The following is a 21267-nucleotide window of genomic DNA, read 5'->3' on the forward strand; positions in this document are numbered from 1 at the left end:
TCATTTATGTAAGTGAGAATAGCAAAATAAAGTGAACTCTGACATATTATACCCAAAAGTTCTTCATACAGTGGACTATCAGTAATATTGGTAAAAATTTTGGGCCAAAATTATTCAGACAGTTTGACCTGACCATGTTTTGTTACATACCTTTCTATCAAAGTTATATGACATTATCAAGATGAATTTGTTTAACTCTCGAGTTCTTGTCAAATTTTATTACCATTTTCTAAACCAACGCAATAAAATGTTGAAGGTGTCTGAATAAATCTTGGTTTAACTGTATATCCAAAATATTCAATATCTAACAAAATAGATTGGAAAAAACTAAACAAATCGCAAGGTAGTGAATCAGAATCGAATTGTGAAATTTCTTTGATTATCAAGATGAATTTGATCTGACACAGCTTAACTCTGAGTTCTTGTCATATTGTATTACCATTTTCCAAACTATAGCGAATGAACTGTAATAATGTGAAAAATGTTAAAGGTGTCTAAATAAATTTAGGTTTTTCTGTATGTTCAAAAAAATCCAAGTCTAACTGAATAGTCGAATCAAAACAAATCGAATCGCAAGCTTGTGAATCAGAATCGAATTGTGAAATTTGTCAAAACCCATCCCTATTACATTGAGTAATGTGTGAAGCATTGTGCAATTTGAAACAAATGTTTGATTACCTTATTATAATATATTTCATGTTTAACTGAGGAAGTTGCATCCAGGTATTATCTTGGAAAGAATGTGATTATTTTATAGGTCATCAAATCTAAAATACTACATATTAATACAATTCTTTTTAATGCAAATTGTAATTTTTTTCTTGTGTTTATGTGTGTGTAATATAATTAATTGACGTTTTGAACACAGTTTTGTTTAAAAATGACTTGTTTTATTTGTGTCACTTTAGAAATGGAGGCATGTACTGAATGCTAGTTAGTTCTGTTTTGAATGTTATATTTTTTGGAAAAGTAGTAGGTTATCTAGGTTTTGCACAGTATACAGTAAACACTACACCTAATATTGTTGTAGGCTACTTCCAACATTCAGCCTTCTCAGAGGTGGCAAATATACCATCTTCCCTTCCAACCCCCCACAAGATTCCACCATAGTGCCGAAATGACTGAGAAAGCAAGGTGCTAATTTAAAATAATGTGCACTTATTTCTTTTCCATCTCTCTTCTTGCTTTCTTTTCTGAGACGGAGAGTCGACCACTCCGCAGGCCTTCATTACAGAAATAAATCAGGTGGACACCCCTCCCTGGCAGCCGCTGGCAGCCGCCCCAATCCCAAAGCCCCCTCCCTCCACCAGTCCTCACAGGAAGAACTCTAGGTTGGGAAAGACAGCGCACAGGAAGTCTTTGTTCGCAGAGCTACTTTACCCAGGAACAATATGCTGCATTAATACGCCCGTCACTCAATCTTGACCTGCTCGTTTGAGCGTTTATAATCTCATTCATCATTCACCGAGAAGACATGATAGAGTAAACTGTCATGGGTTTCATTCGGCAAACAAAGACATCTGGCTGCAGGCGGTTTTAAAATAGTAAAAAAAAATGCAGCCTTCTGCATTTCTTAGAGTCTGATTGCACAGGTATAAGATGTCAAAAACTCCCAACAGCTTTTGCAACATAAAAAGCATGGATGCTTTCCAGTAATGACTTCATGATGAGTGCATTACACGCATTAGAAAATAATAAAACGGAACGCGTTTCTCAGCACTCATTCAGTGAAGAGATGTTTTCTGCTATTGGAAAAAGAATGTAGCTTTCGAGGTTTTTCGTTGCAGTTTTTCCAAAATGTATTTGATTAGGTGGGTAGCATTTACTGCAACTGACACCCGTTCGCTAAATGTGAAAAATGGAAAGCCGTCTATTTTGAGTAGTAGTAATGTCAGGACGGTTTCCAGAAACGGTAATTGCAACCTTTTCAGAAACAAACCCAATTCCCAGCAACCCACTTGGTTTTAAACTCCCATCTGTCACTTTCTCTTGCTTTCTCCCTCCTTTTTTTTTTTAAGATTCAGGCATGTCCTGGCTCCACTCCCTATATCAGTTTGCGTTATTTTCCTCCCTGTAATGCAACCCTTGTGACTGGAATCTTATTTTGTCACGTTCACTGAAATAGGAACGATTGTGTAGGCTTTCTAAAGTGAAAAAAACACTAAACGTAGAGATTCAAAGAGTCATGCTCAAGCTTGCGTACTCTGTAATGACTTAAAATAGCTACTCTTTTGGCAGTTACATATTTGGTTGGGGATTTTTTTTTTTTCCACAATTGGGAAATCCTAGCTGGTTTGGATTAGGATACTGCAATTATGGCAGTTCAAATATCTGAGTATTTGGAGATCTGTCCAATGGTGCATGTGGTGTACAGCTGTTTGGCGAACGTAAACAGATCCAGCTTGATTTGTTCGTTTGTTTCCTGTTTTCTTCTGTTAATTGAAATGGTTTTATCTGACCACCTACAACTGTCAAGTTTCTTAAAGACATAGTTCATTTTGTTGATAGCTGCTCATCCTAATCTATTTTACGACTTTTCTTTTCTTCTGTGGAACACACACTGTCCACGCTTTTCTTTTTCATACAGTGAAAGTGAATTAACAAAACTAAATTAATCATTTTTTTTTTCACAGGTTATTAATGTGGATGGCACTAATAGGATGACTATTCTTGAGGACAAACTACCTCATATCTTTGGTTTTACGCTGCTGGGAGAGTATATCTACTGGACGGACTGGCAGCGGAGGAGCATCGAAAGAGTTCACATCGCCAATGCCACACGTGAGGTCATCGTCGAGCAGCTTCCTGACCTCATGGGCCTCAAAGCCACAAAAGTCTCGGAGACCTTTGGTAAGATCTTTTAATGCTATTCCCACCTGAGGATTAATGGTCCTCCTGAAAGGAGTATAGAAAATTAGGACAGTGATAAGAGCAGTACTCTGTAGTAACTGGTTACATGTAATCTGGATTACATAAACAGATTCCAAAAGTATTTATGATTAGATTATATTACATTTTATAACGCTTATAATTAGATTACTTTGTTTTTTAGTAGTTACTTTTATTTACATATTCCTTTTATTTACATATTATAATGTATAGTTTTGAAATACTAAGTATTTATCATATTTAGTGACCTTTACTAGTTATTGATTATAGAAATCTGGTATACCTTTAAATTATAAAAAAAAATACTTTAAGTACCCCTGAAATCTTACTAAGTTACATGCTCAAACAATACATAATGTTAAATCAAATTTTTATTGATTTTATTATTGTTATTATTATTATGATTATTAATTTTTACAATATTATAAATTGTATTTTTAAACACTGGTGTTGTTATTGTTAACTTATACTAAAACTATTAAAATTATATTTGTTAATTAAAAAAAGTTTCAATAAAATGAAATATTCATCTTATTAATAACTTTATTAGTAAAAAACAGAAATGGGCTTTGTAACTTTTTATTTGAATTACTAAAATAACCAAAACTTGAATTAAATTAAAGCCAGAAATATAAAAACACAAAAACAAATGCAAATTAATTAATTAATTAATACTAGGGATGCACGATATGAAAAATTCTAACCGATACCGATAGCCGATAATTAAGTCCTTCTTTTGGCCGATGCCGATACCGATACCGATAACCAATACATTCATATTTTTATATGATAATTTTGTGCACACAGGAGAATACAAAATCTAAGATAAACTAATGAAATGTATATTATATATCTGGGTCTAACAATCATAGCAAACAGTCCTGACTCTTCAAAAATGTTTTTTTTTTTTTGTGTAAGGCACCACAATTCTAAATAAAATAAAATGCTTTGACATTTTGTCAACCTGGAAAAAATGAAAAGTGCATCATGGAGTAAAGTCAGATGTCCAAATGTCTGTGGTAAAGCTTACATGCAGTCCATTCTTATTGATCATATTATGAATGTGTGCAGCAGCCAAATCGTACAAGGCGGGGAATAAAACATCAGAATCGAGATAAAAACATCTCAACTCTTCAGAATGCTGCAAGCGCAACGCAGGTCATGTGACATGAACCAACCACTCAGCTTCATCCTTTCCCTTAATAACACTGAAAGCACTGGCAATGTGGAGAAACAGCTTATCAAAGCTGTACAGGAATAAACATTTTTAAATAAATTTGATAACAGAGCTACTGCAAGCGATTTTTAATGCTGAAAATCTATTTATTCTTTGCTGAAACTACCGCGTCTTTATGGAGAGCGCATGTCCTGGCTGCTTAGCAACGGCAGAAGCCACTGGAGCTCAAACTACAGAGCGGTTTGGCAAAGACTTTGGGTTTGGAAAGAAAGAGAAGGCGGCGCTTCAGCGTTTTCCACGCGTTTTAAGGCGCGACATGTGAACGGCCCCTAAAACAGATTTACTGCGTTGACGACCTCTGAAGCGAGATATAAGATTGTTAAAACTTAACGGCTTTTTACCTCCTCTCGGAATCCTTGCTAAACATGTTTACAGCTGCAGTCACTTGCACTCGGAAAGCAGATGAATCTCAGATAAACCAGACTGATTGATTGATTTACCAGCAAGAGTAGAGTACTTTATCGGATCGGGTTTAATTTTTTTATCGGAGCAATAAAAATGACGTCATTTTTACCCATATCGGTCGATAATTTATCTGTCCGATAAATATCGTGCATCCCTAATTAATACTATAATCGTATATGCGTAATAATAAAATGACACTGATAAATAAAAATTATAATAAATATAATGCATTTTTATTATTTACTAATGAAAATATTTTTAGATTCATTTGTAGTACTTAATTTATAAATTGATTAATTTATTAAAATAATTTATTAATTTATTATTTATCAAACATTAATTTATATAAAAAATAAATGTGTGTGTGTGTGTATATATATATATATATATATATATATATATATATATATATATATATATATATCAATATGTTATTCATACTTATTAAAAAATATTAATAATATATTTGTTGATTTTTAAATATTGATGTTATACTTGTTTGTAATAATACATTTTAATATATAATTTTCTAAATAATTTTATTTATAAATTCCAGTATTATTAATAGTATTATTTATACTATTATTAATAATAATAATAATAATAATAATATTAATATATTTTTAATTGTTATACTTAATGCTTGTAATAATAAATTAGTGTGTATGTATATGTGATATATATATATATTATATATATATATATATATATATATATATATATATATATATATATATATATATATATATATATATATATATATATATATATATATATATTCCAGTATTATTTAATAGTATTATTTATACTATTAATAATAATAATAATATATCTTTTAATTGTTATACTTAATGCTTGTAATAATAAATTTTAATATATCATTTTCTAAATAATTTTATGTATAAATTTCAGTATTATTGATAGGAATATTTATAGCATAATAGTATTATTTATAGTAAAGTATTATTAAAAATATATTTGTTTATTTTTTTTAAATGTTGATGCAATACTTTACTACTTTACTAAATTTTATTTGTAAATTCTAATATGGTCATTGTTAACTTTATACTAAAACTATTACAAATAATATTATTTAACTGAAAAACGTTGAAATAAAATGAAACATAAATATTGGATAACTTTATAAAAAAAATAGAAATGGCACTTTGTAAAGTTTTATTTGAATTAATAAAATAACCACTAGTGTAATTTAAAAAAATAGAAAGCTAGAAATTTAAAAGCACAAAACAAAAGCTAATTCATTAATGAATACTATAATAGTAAGTAATACTAAAGTCACACTGAATAATAAGTATAAAATAATTTTTGTTTATGTGAAAATTTTGAATTATAAAAGCTTTCTTACACAAAACTAAGATGAGAACTTCAAACAGCTTCACTATATCACTGTGAGATTAATGCATGTCCATGAATCTGATCCATATATCTCCATTTGTGTGTGTTCAGGCACTAACGGCTGTGCGGAAAACAACGGCGGCTGCAGTCACCTGTGTTTCCATCGGCCTCAGGGTCTAAGCTGCGCCTGCCCCATGGGCTTGGAGTTACTGAGTGACCTGCGCACATGTGTGGTTCCAGAAGCTTTCTTGCTCTTCACCAACCGCGCTGACATACGCAGCATCTCTTTGGGCACCAACAGCAACGACGTGCCCATCCCACTCACCGGGGTCAAGGAAGTCTCCGCACTGGACTTTGATGTTTTGGAAAATAGGATCTACTGGACCGATGTCATCACCAAGGTACATGTCCGTCGTGATTTCAACTACAGTAATTCAACGTGTCTGAAGAACGAATGTGGTGGTGAGTGATTGTGACATTTTGAATGAATGATTGAACATTAAAATCAAAGTGAAAGTAAACCAAAGATCATGAAAACTTTAGCTGTCGATTTTTACCTCAGCACTGGAGGATGATAAAACAAAGCCATCAGCTTCTAACCCAAAGCAGCTGTTGGACTCAGATTTAAAACGTCAGTAGGAAAGAAATCCAAGATGTTTCACCTCAGAAGATCTAAAGCAGCCTGTCTTTTTCAATTTTGTGACTATGTTTGTATTGCAGTTTTAAGATAACATTATCTTTCCTTGCATTGTAAAATAGTAAGATTGTTCATAAGAAGATATTTATTAATAACTAACTAGCATAAACCATTTGAGACTGTAAACTCCAAGCTGTTCTTAGAAGCTACTGAAACGAGGACGAATTTAAAATAAGTTCTAAAATATCTGTTACAAAGCAGCATTAACATTACATTACAAGTAACACAAGTTATGTAATCAGATTACTTTTTCAAGTTACTAGTAAAGTAATGCATTATTTAATTTACAAGAAAATGTCTGAATTACTTTTTTCAAATAACTGTACAGATGTGAATTTTCGTTTTCTTTAGCCTGAGGGTTATTCATTTCACTTTAGGTGTGAAAGGGTTTTACATTTTTTAAAAATATAACTTTTTTATAATAAAAACAAACTAGCCCAGATGAAGTGTAACGAAAATGTAACTTAACGCATTACTGTCCATAAAAAGTAACTAAGTAACAGAATTAGTTACTTTTTTAGGGAGTAATGCAGTATCGTAATGGATTACTATGGATTTTTATAAACTATTATACTTGTATTATTTTACTAACATTTTGGATTTAAGGTATTTTTGTCACGAGAAATATTTAAATAATAAAATTATCTATATATGTGTGTGTGTGTGTGTGTGTGTGTGTGTAATAATAATAATAATAATAATAATAATATTTTTTTATATATAATATTTTTAATATATATTATATATAATTTAATTGAAAAAAATTCTTAAATACGTTCTAAAATTAATATTATTTTTCATTAATATAAAATATTATTTTGTAAATATATGTAAATGTTAGTAACATCATTATCAAATCAAGTAATGCACAATTTCTATTAGCAGATTATTTAATGTTAAAACCTATTAATAATATATTTATTAATCTGCGATTTATAAATATTAAGTGTAATTATTCTGCAATATTATTTTACAACATTTTAACGTCATGGAATTAAGGCATTTTCCTAGAAAAATATTTAAATTAACATTTCATTCATTCATTTGTATATATTTTTAAAAATATATGTTCAGAAATCTAAAATAAAAAATATTACAGGTAAGTGTGAGTTACATATCAAATGAAGACAGTTTCTATTAGCAGGTTATTTAATGTTCAAGTTTATTAATTAATAATCAATACTTTTTAAATAGTAATTTAATAAATATTATGTACGATTATTCTGCTAAATGAATAAATATACACTACCAGTCAAACATTTTTGAACAGTAAGATTTTTAATGTGTTTTAAAGAAGTCTCTTCTGTTCATTTGATCCAAAGTACTGAAAAAAATGCTCAACTGTTTTAATTATTAATGATAATATTAATAATAATAAACGTTTCTTAAATAGCAAATCAGCGTATTAGAATGATTTCTGAAGAAAAATTTGAAACTGGAGTAAGGATATTTTTGCATTAAGTTACATTTTGAATATATTTTAAATAGAAAACTAAAAAAATATTTCAGAATTTTGACTTTAAATCAAATAAATGCAAGCTTGGTGAGCAGAAGATAATACTTAAAAAACATTACAAATCTTACTGTTCAAAAACTTTTGACTGGTAGTGTAAATGTAAATAATTAAATATTAATTACAGCTTGCTTAATAACTTCAGTCCTAAATAGCCTTTTGGGCTTTTTTCAAACTTTGTGACAGTTGCACAATTGTTTGTGTGTGCGTTTGGCTTTAGTATTTATTTACTCACTTCCTTTATCACTTTTCTTGTTTAGACTATCAGCAGAGCCTTCATGAATGGCAGTTCGGTTGAACCGGTCATTGAGTTTGGCCTGGACTACCCCGAGGGAATGGCTGTGGACTGGATGGGTCGAAACCTCTACTGGGCCGATACCGGCACCAACCGTATTGAAGTGGCCCGTCTGGACGGCCAGTACCGACAAGTGTTGGTCTGCAAAGATCTGGATAACCCTCGCTCTCTTGCCCTAGATCCTGGCAATGGGTAAGAACACTAGCTTTAAAATCTGTCCTACTTTTGACTCCTTTATCTATCACTTTAACCATGCTTGTGCACGTGTTCACGCATCCACTTGTGTTTCGGTTAACCGTAGGCTTCCTACATTTTGTAGCCCTCTGGTAATATGCTAATCGATTACCACTAGTTAAATATCTGATTTAACATCCTCGTACTCAAACGCAGACACGCTCATTGATATTACAGCGCTTCCTCAGGGCATCAAGTTGTATGTGTGGCAGAAGGCAAGTGGCAACATGTGGCTCAGAGGAGTGAAGTCATGTCCTCCAGCGCCCAGCAGGCATTCCTGTGGCTTCTGAGGCACGACTGCCTCTATTAGCCAATGCATTCTTCAGCATTGTCTCTTCTCACCTTAACACTGAGAGGTGTTGACTCAGTTGACTCTTAGCCCAGCGGTGTGTTGAGTGGGCTGAGAAATTTGTTAGGTGTGCTTTTCACTGCTTGCTTACCCAATGGGGGGAAAAGTAACATTTGCATTGTTTAACACTGCCTTGCTATTCCTTTGCTTTGACCTATCATAAAGGGTTTTTTGCCTTTTTGCTGTGGCTAGATAAAATATTAAGACACAGTTTGTAAAAGTATTAATAACTTTAGTATCAAATGACCTTATTAATTATTATTCCTTTAATGTTTGTTCATTTAATATATGATTCATAATTAAAATGAATGTTTATATTAATAGTATATTATTTATTGTTTTTTATTGTTCTCTGGCTGGAATAAACATTAATTTATATTTTTATAAATTAATTTATTTATAAATTAAATACATATTACTGTTATTTTTAAATAGTGTATATATAAATAGATACTAGTAGATTCAGTATAAAGATTATTTTTATTTTTATTTAATAATTATTGTTAATTAAATGTTTATTCATTAATATATGATTCATTAGTCTAATTAATATTTCATTACATAGCAAATAAAAACGATTAATTGAATTTGTTGTAAGTAGGCATTTTTTATAAAGTACTTTATTTATAAATAACCTTTTGACATATTTTGTATGAATAATAACTTCAGTGTCTAATAATTAATTTTTTTTAATGTATTTTGGATTGTATAAAATAATGACAAAATTCTATAGCAAATAAAAGGACTAATACATTAATAGTACATTATTTATTGTATTTTTATTGTTCTTTACTGTGTCTGAAATGTTAAATCATTATTTTTTGTATAAATTATTATTTATAAATTAAATACATATTACTGTTATTTTTAAATATATTTAATAGGCATCAGCAAGTTTAGTATAAATATTATTTATCTTTTTTATTCATTAATGAATATTAATTATTAATTAATATAATATAATTAATATTATGTAGCGAATAAATTATTTGTTTGTTGTAACTTGACGTTCATCTATTCATTGCATTGTATGAAGTACTTTATTTATGAATATAGATATTAATCATTTAAAATATTTATTATAAATATAAATAAATATTAACTTTAGTGTCTAATAATGACTATTTTAATCAAATTTCTTATTAATGCTTATTGAATATTTTTTATTTGTTGTATGTTGGATCATATAAAAATAACTCAATTATATAGCAAATGAAATTACTAAATTAATAAAATTAATACATTATTATATTTTTCTTTATTGTATATAAATTAAGCATTCATTTGTTGTTCATTCATTCTTTGTATTTTTATAAATAAAGGTTAAATGTTAAATATTATATATAAATATTAGTAATTTTAGCACCAAGTATAGACAATAAACTTTTTTTATTTATTAATGATTATTAATTAAATGTTTTTTATGTGATTAATAAATATAAATATATTAATTATATAGCAAATAAAAATTACTAATAAATTAATATCAGTATTTTCGTTAATATCGTTTTTAAATATTTTGTTTAAATAAATATTAATAACTTAAGTAATGACTACATTTTTTTCAATTTTATGTTATGCTTATTTATCAAATATTTATTAATGTAAATAACAATTAAAAACCAAATGATTCATGACTTTTTTTTTATTTATAGAATGTGTTTGTTATGTGTTTAATTTAGAGGGTTTGTTTTTGCTAATATCAGCTTTTAGCATTCGCATTATTGGCTAAAGTAGCACATATTTGTTCGTTTAATGACAGGTAAAGTTCATTCTACTTTTGTTAGATATGCAGTCAAGTACAGTAAATGATTTGGGTTTGCAGGTACATGTACTGGACCGAATGGGGAGGTCGACCCAGGATAGCTCGAGCTCACATGGACGGCAGTAACATTGTGACTTTGGTGGACAAAGTGGGGCGAGCCAACGGACTCACAATTGACTTCATCGACCAGCGACTCTATTGGACAGACCTGGACACCTGCATGATTGAGTCTACAAACATGCAAGGTGATAAATCATAGATTTACAAAAACCCACAATTAGCATAAATCCCTCTTAAATCATAGACAATATTAGACCCTCCAACTTTGTTTATCGTCCTCAGGTTTGCAGAGAGAGATAGTGGCCGACGATCTTCCTCATCCTTTTGGCTTGACCCAGTATCGCGATTACATCTACTGGACCGACTGGAACCTGCGCAGCATCGAGCGGGCCGACAAACGCAGTGGCTTGAACCGAACGGTGGTACAAGGACACCTGGAGTATGTCATGGACATCCTGGTTTTCCACTCCTCCAGACAAGACGGTGCCAACGAGTGTTCGCAGAACAACGGCCAATGCGCCCACCTCTGCCTAGCATCACCCTCTGGAGCCCAGTGCCGCTGTGCTTCCCACTACACCCTGGAGGCAAACGGACGCAACTGCAGCTGTGAGTTTTGGCACAAAGCGTTCAAAGTAGCTACATTTTGTACCATTTGTTCTTTCTTTTGGCTTCGAATAATTTTAGGGCTAAACAGTGTTTAAAAAAAAAGCTCTTCTGGCCAATATTATTTACAGAATGTGTTAGTAGTAATAATAAAAATAATTAATAATCATTATTATTAGAATTAATGACAACTTATAGAATTTCTTATTTATAAATATTATTGCAATATTAAAATCCCAACAGTAAATTAATCAGGGTTCAACAGTAAGGCCAATAATAATAATAAATTTAAATTAATAATAATAATAGTAGTGGTAATAAATCAATAATATTAACAATAATAATTGTAGTATAGTTATTATTTTAAAATTTTATTATATATCAAAAGTTTACAGGTATTATGTTTGTAGTGTTTATATGTAGTATAATAATATTATTAATAATTATTTGTTTATTTATTTGTAATAATTTTCAGAATTATTAGAATTATTTACAATTTATATAATTATTATTATTAATAAAAATAATAATATATCAGTAATAAATCAATATTAATAATGTTATAGTTATTATAAATATTGAATTATATAGTTGATTTATTTTAATCACAATTTTGTTTATTTTTATTATTATGTTTGATAGTGTTTATAGTATAATAATAATAATCTTTCTTTTACAATATTTTACAGAATATATGATTAATAATTGTTCAGAATTATTAGAATTATTTACAATTTATATAATAAAATATAATATAATATATTATTGCATTATTATAATCCCAACAGTGAGTTTTAATCAGGTTTCAACAATGACAATATTATTACATAACTATAATTTAATAATAATACTAGTAGTAGTTTTTGTAATAATAATAATGTTAATACTATAGTTATTATACAAAATATTCAGATTTGTTCTACTACTACTACTACTACCACTACTACTACTACTACTACTAATAATAATAATAATAATAATAATAATCATATTCATAATAATATAACTATTATTACTATTGAGATTTTTATTATTTATTTATTCAAAGTTTTGCCCTGCCAATATTTTACAGAATATGTTAGTAACAATTATTTTTATAATTCTTAGAATTATTTACAATTTATATAATTTGTTATTAATTATAAATACAAATAATTATAATATATTATTGCATTATTATAATCAGTGAATTTTAATAAGGCTTCAACAATGACAATATTATTAAATAATTGTAATAATAATAATAATAATAATATTGATGATCTGATGATAAGAGATTCAGATCTGTGCTGCTTCTACTAATTATTAATATTATATATGGAGTTTTTGTGTATTATAATATGTTAGTCAGTGTTTATATGATTGCAATATTAAAATCCCAACAGTAAATTAATCAGGGTTCAACAGTAAGGCAAATAATAATAATAAATTTAAGTTAATAATAATAATAGTAGTAGTGGTAATAAATCAATAATATTAACAATAAAAATTGTAGTATTATAGTTATTATATAAAATTGTATAATAATGATTATTATATATCAAAAGTTTACAGGTATTATGTTTGTAGTGTTTATATGTAGTATAATAATATTATTAATAATTATTTGTTTATTTATTTGTAATAATTTTCAGAATTATTAGAATTATTTACAATTTATATAAATTATTATTATTAATAAAAAATAATAATATATCAGTAATAAATCAATATTAATAATGTTATTATAGTTATTATAAATATTGAATTATATAGTTATTGATTTACTTTAATCACAATTTTGTTTATTTTTATTATTATGTTTGATAGTGTTTATATATAGTATAATAATAATAATCTTTCTTTTACAATATTTTACAGAATGTATTATTAATAATTGTTCAGAATTATTAGAATTATTTACAATTTATATAATAAAATATAATATAATATATTATTGCATTATTATAATCCCAACAGTGAGTTTTAATCAGGTTTCAACAATGACAATATTATTACATAACTATAATTTAATAATAATACTAGTAGTAGTTATTGTAATAATAATAATGTTAATACTATAGTTATTATACAAAATATTCAGATTTGTTCTACTACTGCTACTACTACTACTAATAATAATATTTATATATTGAATGTTTATTTGTATTATGTGTTTCTTAGTGTTTATATGTGGTATAATAATAATAATAATAATAATAATCATCATCATATTCATAATAATATAACTATTATTACTATTGAGATTTTTATTATTTATTTATTCAAAGTTTTGCCCTGCCAATATTTTACAGAATATGTTAGTAACAATTATTTTTATAATTCTTAGAATTATTTACAATTGATATAATTTGTTATTAATTATGAATACAAATAATTATAATATATTATTGCATTATTATAATCAGTGAATTTTAATAAGGCTTCAACAATGACAATATTATTAAATAATTGTAATAATAATAATAATATTGATGATAATAGATTCAGATCTGTGCTGCTTCTACTAATTATTAATATTATATATGGAGTTTTTGTGTATTATATGTTAGTCAGTGTTTATATGTAGTATAATAATAATGTAGTATTTCTATTATTACTATTGAGGTTAAATGTGTCATTTTACATATACATTTTTACACGTTTTTTTAAGTAATCTATGGTCTCTCAGCCATTAAGTTCATTGGGTTTTACCAACATTAAAGTGAGTCATGGGTTTTAAGATGGAGTTGGCAGATTGAAGCAGCATTAAAAAAAACAATGGCTCCCGGCCATGCAAAACTCAGTCATATGCATTTAATTCCTTATAAGCTTAAAAATTACAGAACTTGGATTAAACAAGCTCGCCAGGGAGCACGGTGAGAGCATTTGGCCAAGAGTGCAACGCTAGGTCTTGGCAACACTAATGTGTTTCGACTTGTGTTTTTACTCCCTCTTGTTTCTTCATTCGTTCATGGCCTGGAGGGAAAGGCTGATTGCGTTTAGTTTGTGTGATTGCATTTAGCTGACCTTCACCTTCTGATCAGAGGAATGGAGCTGGTTTTGAAATGTCAATTGTTGACCTGTGCTCCTATAGCTTAGTTTGGATCCCTTATTTATGCTTTCCTCTTGTTTTGCTCAACAGCGCCCTCTAGCTTCCTGCTCTTCAGCCAAAAGAGCTCCATCAGTCGAATGGTCCTGGGAGAACAGAGTCCAGACATGATCCTACCCATCCACGTTATGAAGAACTTGCGCGCCATCAGCTTTGACCCTCTGGAGCGCCTGGTCTACTGGGTGGATGGCCGACAAAACATCCGCAGGGCCCGAGACGATGGCAGTCAGGTGACTGTTCAGTCAAACATTGTTGATGTTACTTGATCATAATAGTATACTCTCTATATCTATTATTAAATATTTATAGAATATTTATTATTTAATTGAATATTATTTGAAGAATATATTATTATTATTATTATTATTATTAAAATAATAATGAATTGAAAAATGCGAAAAGTGGATCGATATTTGCTATTATTATCATAATAATAATAGTAATAATAATAATAATAATTTCTTAGTAATAACTGATCCACTTTTTGTATTATCCTCATTTTGGGACTTTTTGCTAATAATTTTCTTCTTATTATTATTATTATTAATATCATTGTCTTGTTTATAATAACTATTAAAATAATTTGCCATTTTATAGTATTACTTCATTAAAGTATTGTTTTTATTAACATTTTCATAATAACTATTATTTTATATATTATTAATATTAAGAATATAATGGTATTATATTAATTTGTTTTAATCAGTATGTATTAATATTTGATCCACTTTTTTTCATTATCATCTTGATAATAACATATTATTATTATTATTATAGTATTATATTACTTATATGAATAATGCAAAATATTATTAGTAGTAATATTATTATTATGAAGAGTATTATCATTACTTGATAATAACTATTATTATTATTTTTAGTAAATATTTTTAATATTTAAATATTTCTTAATATTTGATCAATGTTTTCATCACCTTTATAATAATGTTGTTATTATTATTATTAATAATAATATTATAATAGTATATTACTTATTTTATGAATAATGAAAGTAGGGGTGGGCGATACACCGGTGTCATAGTCAGCACCGGTGTGACATTGCGCCACGACATGGATTTTCTAATACCGTCAATACCGTAATAAATCAATTATGTGCCTCGAACGGCTGCATTTACATCAATAATAGCTCATTCTAAATAATAAGGCATTACATTTTCTTCAAACGTTCAGTTGTGGTCTGAATACCTGTCCTTATACTATATATTTTGTTGTAAATAAAAAAGTAGAACATATTCGTATCAGCTTTGCAGGCGGAAGGTAAAAGGGGAGTGGCCATTAAACGACTGGTGAAACACCGTGAAGAATGGTCTGTAGCCTATACCAGGGGCGGAGTGGCAATAGGGACGACCGGGACTTTTCCCGGCGGCCGGCCGAAGGGTTTACACAGCGGATCACAAATTGAGCGGGCGCGAGACGAACTAATACTGTATATAATTTTCGCACTTTCAATATGCAGGGTATAGAAATCGCTTTTAACTGAGTGCTCGCACTGTTTACTTTTAATTTCGATTTTGCGATAACGCACACTCTGTGTAAAGGGAGCAGCACATCTTATAACAGATATTTGTCAGTGAGTATAAGATTGCAGCAAATCCTCCAGTCTATTTTTGTCATCTCTCTTTACTTTCGACCCGTGATCATTCAAATCTAAAGGTCATTGTACACTGAGTCCGATTTTCGTATGCGTTTTTTTTTTTTTTTTTTTTCTCATATTCGCCATCTTTATCAAAATGCTCGTTTTGGATGCGAAAATGCAGAAAATCAAACGTGATCAAATTTTTTTACGACGGACGAAAGTTTCAGAGGCAGTGTTTAAACTCGATTAACATAACCTTTATTATTTTATTTTTTTTACGTGCAAAAATCTCGGACAAAAATTTCGTACTCATGTGTGCAATGACATTAACTCCAGCAGCTCGTGTTTTTCCCCACAGAATTGGTCTACTATTAAACTGCTGCTATGGGTTGATTTCCCCCAGTTATTTAAAGGTTTTAAATATTGCAGAAATTAAATTTCAATACAAAAATTATTTTTGTTTTGTTGTACACTGTTAAGTAAGATCTTTAGGTTTTTTGCAAAATAAATATGTTGAGAATGCATACTCTCCCATGTCTCTTTTTGATAAGGATACCTACCATTTACTTATTATATTATAAAAATATTAACTTTATTCACATACTAAAGGGACAGGACAGGCTACTCCTCCCAAAATGTACCAAAAAAAGTAATACCGTGATATTATACTGTCACCGTTCAAAAGATGAAAAATACCGTGATATTAATTTTAGGTCATATCGCCCACCCCTAAATGAAAGATATTATTACATAATAATATTATTTTGATGATTATTATTATTTTCAACTTGATAACTTATTATTAATAATATTTTAGTAATATATTACAATATATTATATTATAATTTTTTTTAGTAAATGTTTTAAATGTTTAAATATTTCTTAAATATTTAAATATCTGATTCACTTTTTTCTCCTCATCATCTTGATGATGACCATTATTATGTTTAATATTATAAATAATATTATAGTATCATATTACTATTATTATTAATCATGCAAAAAATATTATTATCGATAATAACTATTATTATTATTAGGGATGCACCGATCCGACTTTTTCAGTCCTGATACCGATGCCTGGGCTTTGTATATCTGTCGATACCCGATACCCATCCGATACCATTGTTGAATTAATAATAAACTGCATACCTTCCATGCTTATGCTCCAACTGTTCCAGCATGCGACACACATGCTGCTAATGAATGATGTAGTATTATCACGGCAAATCAATGCCATTAATAAACGAGCGCACCACTGATGCTGTCACACGCAGTAAATCACATACGCGAGAGGAAAACAGATCTACGTGCGAGTAAACGGAAACCGCGAGCTCATTTCAAACCTGCGCGGCGCGACATATTCTCTTCGCGCAATACAAGCCCTCGCGCGCATGATCTTTCCCACATCCTCGCGCTAGATCTTTTCACCTGCTTGCGCAAACACTTTTATTTTAGTCAGTCGTGACTCGTGGGGCGGGACTTGCTGATTTAATTGTAATCTCAAACGCCATTGGTGACCCACTCTATTCCGGAAGTCAGTCACGTTAATATAGCCTTAAAAGCCTAATGTTGCATGAAATTTTAAATAACGAATATAATAACGAATATGAACGAATGATACAAATATTACAGAAAAAGAGGGTCAGTTAATGGACTTACAAGACTGTGGGATGCATAAAATGTTTATTGTAGGCTTATTTTATTTGATGTACCTTATTTAATATTCGTTCATGATTAACCTATTTTGAATGCTGTTTACATCGCGCACAGACTCGCGCAGACAGCATGGCATATTGTTAATATAATCATTTAATATTGTAATAATTTCTATAAGAACTAATAACCCATAAACCCAGGACATAAACCCTTTTTATAGGTTGTAATGACAATTTTCTACGGTTATTGGCATGGTTAAAGGTTTTATTTTAAATTTCATGCAACATTAAGCTTTTAAGGCTATATTTAACGTGACTGACTTCTGGAATAGAGTAGGTAACCAATGGCATTTGAGATTACAATTAAACCAGCAAGTCCCGCCCCACGACTGACAAAAATAAAAGTGTTTGTGCGAGCAGGTGAGAGAAGATCTAGCGCGAGGATGTGGGATAGATCATGCGCGCGAGGGCTTGTATTGCGCGCAGAGAATATGTCACGCCTCGCAAGTTTGAAATGAGATCGCGATTTTCGTTTGCTCGCGCATAGGTCTGTTTTCCTCTCGCGTATGTGATTTACTGCGCGCGACCGCATCAGTGGTACACTCGTTTATTAATGGCATTGATTTGCCGTCATATAGGATCTGCTGCGACCTATATTTACAGTCACTGGCTGCGACGGAGGAAAAAAAAGATGAAGAAAACTATTTTTTCAATATCGGGCCCGATATCCAATCCTAATATCGGATCGGTGCACCCCTAATTATTATTATTATTATTATTAAGAATGTTGTTATATTATATTATTAATATGAATATTATTGCTAATTTATTTGAATAAACATTTTAAATATTAAAGTATTAATATCTGATCCACTTTTTTCATTATCATCTTGATAATAACGATTGTTGTTAATATTATTAAGAATATTATATTATATTATTAATATTATTGCTAATTTATTTGAATAAATATTTTAAATATTAAAGTATTAATATCTGATCCACTTTTTTCATTATCATCTTGATAATAACTATTGTTATTAATATTATTAAGAATATTATATTATATTATTAATATTATTGCTAATTTATTTGAATAAATATTTTAAATATTAAAGTATTAATATCTCATCCACTTTTTTCATTATCATCTTGATAATAACTATTGTTATTAATATTATTAAGAATATTATATTATTAATATTAATATTATTGCTAATTTGTTTGAATAAATATTTTAAATATGAAAGTATTTCTTAATATCTGATCCACTTTTTTCATTATCATCTTGATAATAACTATTATTATTAAGAATATTATAGTATTATATTACTTATAATACAAAAAATCATTAATATCTCGATAACTATTATTATTAATATTAAGAAAGTTATAGTATTACATTACTTATATTATTAATACAAATATTATTGTTGTTAATTTATTTAAATATTTTAAATATTTCTTAATATCTGATATTGATACAAACTGTTATTATTAGGAATATTATAGTATTATATAATTTATTAAATTAATAATTGAACAAATATTATTATTGTTGTTGTTAATTTATTTAAATAAATATTCTTGGTATTTAAATATATCTTAATGTCATTATTTTCATTAAATTATTATGTGATATGATATGATAAATTATTTATGGTTAATTTGATTAAATATTCAGCAATTATATATTATCAGTCTTAAATTAAATTGTTCTGAATTATCTAGGCATCCACAGTGATGACCCCAACCAACCTCCACCCGAAGCAGCCTCATGACTTGAGTCTGGACCCCTACAGTCGCACCGTCTACTGGACCTGCGAGACCACCAACACCATCAACATCCATCGCATGGACAGCCACGTGATCGGAGAGGTCCTAAAGGATGACGTGGACAAGCCACGCGCTATCGTGGTGAATGCCGAGAAAGGGTACGATTATTAATAACCAAATAAAACATGGGGCATGCAGTTATCATTACAGCCTTTGTTAAATTTAACTGCTCATCGTGTCCATAACCCCAGGGCCAGATTTTATTATTCAGCTTCGGTTTGGCTCCTTTCCATAAACATAACGACACCTTATCAAATGTTTATTGATAAATGGCCAGCAGACTTGAAATTACAGCATAGAACTGGATGACTAATGACGGGGCCCTTCGCCATTTCTTTCGCATTGTAGGAAAACTCTTGATTCCATCCAGGCCTCTCCAATAGCCAAATATGTGGAACAGATGGCCCTCTGTGGTCCCCGTGCCGCGGCGCTCGCTAGCGGGTCGACCATACGCAGGCGTTGGCTGCATGCACTGTAATTGTGTGTCCCATTGTTAGTGTGACCGTCATCAGTGGCTTTTCTATTTACGTCTCACCCTCACAGCCTCGTCTGGGTTGGGTGGAGGGGACGTCTCCCATAAGAGTGGCAGGACAGACAAATTATGGCACAAAACCCACATATCTGAGATTAGGTTCATTGCATTTAGCCCTAATCTGTCCATTATGATTATGCTGCTTTGTTTATAAGATGGCTAAATAGAAGCACATGTTTTGCTGTGTCTGTTACAGACTTATTTTAATATTATTTCTAGCTTTTTCTAGTATTTAATAATAGTTTAAATTTGCTTTTTTAGTTTAGTTCCCATTGTAGTAGTTTCATGTGCTTTGGTTGTATTTTATTGGTTTTAGTTTTAGTATTTACTATTTCAACTTATTTTAGTTAAATTATTTAGTTATATATGATCTGGTCACTTTTTATATTTCTATTTAGCTTTTTTTTATATATTTATTTTTAACAGTTAAATGAAAAAGGCAACATTTCTGTTTTATTCTATTTCTGCATATTTTAAGTTTTAAGGTTTTCATCTAATATTTTATTTGAACTTTTTCAATTCCTAAAAATTATTTTAAGTTTTACTTTTACATAATTCCTTTCTGAGATTTTTATTTTATTTCATTTTAGTTCCCATTTTAGTAATTGTTACGTGCTTTTGTTTAGTGTTTTAGTACTTTAACTTATTTTCGTTAAATTATTTTACGTTTTAGTCATTTTTTTTATATTTCTATTTAGTTATTTGTCTTTAACGGTTAAATAAAAAAGGCAACATTTCTATTTTATTCTATGTATTTTAACTTTAAGGTTTTCATTTAAAATTTTATTTTATTTTAACTTTTTCAATTCTCAAAAATTAATTAGTTATTTAATTAGTAATTGTTACATGCTTTCATCTTATTTTATGTTTTAGTATTTTAGTACTTTAACTTATTTTAGTTAAATTATTTAATGTTCTAGTCATTTTTTATATTTCTGTTTAGTTTTTATTTATTTTTAACAGTTAAATAAAAAGGGAACATTTCTGTTTTATTCCATTTCTTCATATTTTACGTTTAAGGTTTTCATTTAATATTTTATTTTATTTTAACTTTTTCAATTACCAAAAAACATTTAAAGTTTTACTTTTACATAATTCACTTTTTTTTTTTTTTTTTTTTTTTTTTTTTAGTTCCCATTTTAGTCATTTT

General features: G+C 28.9%; 1 protein-coding gene across 1 annotated transcript in view; it reads left to right on the forward strand.

Moving 5' to 3' along the window:
• The window catches only part of lrp5 (low density lipoprotein receptor-related protein 5), a 98154-nt gene that overhangs the window by 60241 nt on the left and 16646 nt on the right, over positions 1-21267 (forward strand). Inside the window, exons 9-15 of the mRNA XM_073831581.1 lie at positions 2634-2850; positions 5999-6288; positions 8358-8584; positions 10801-10985; positions 11083-11406; positions 14528-14724; positions 19481-19683. Coding sequence (XP_073687682.1) covers positions 2634-2850; positions 5999-6288; positions 8358-8584; positions 10801-10985; positions 11083-11406; positions 14528-14724; positions 19481-19683 — 1643 coding nt within the window. The remainder of the gene's footprint in view (positions 1-2633; positions 2851-5998; positions 6289-8357; positions 8585-10800; positions 10986-11082; positions 11407-14527; positions 14725-19480; positions 19684-21267) is intronic.

This window comes from Garra rufa, chromosome 25 (assembly GCF_049309525.1).
Source record: "Garra rufa chromosome 25, GarRuf1.0, whole genome shotgun sequence".
Taxonomy (NCBI): domain Eukaryota; kingdom Metazoa; phylum Chordata; class Actinopteri; order Cypriniformes; family Cyprinidae; genus Garra; species Garra rufa.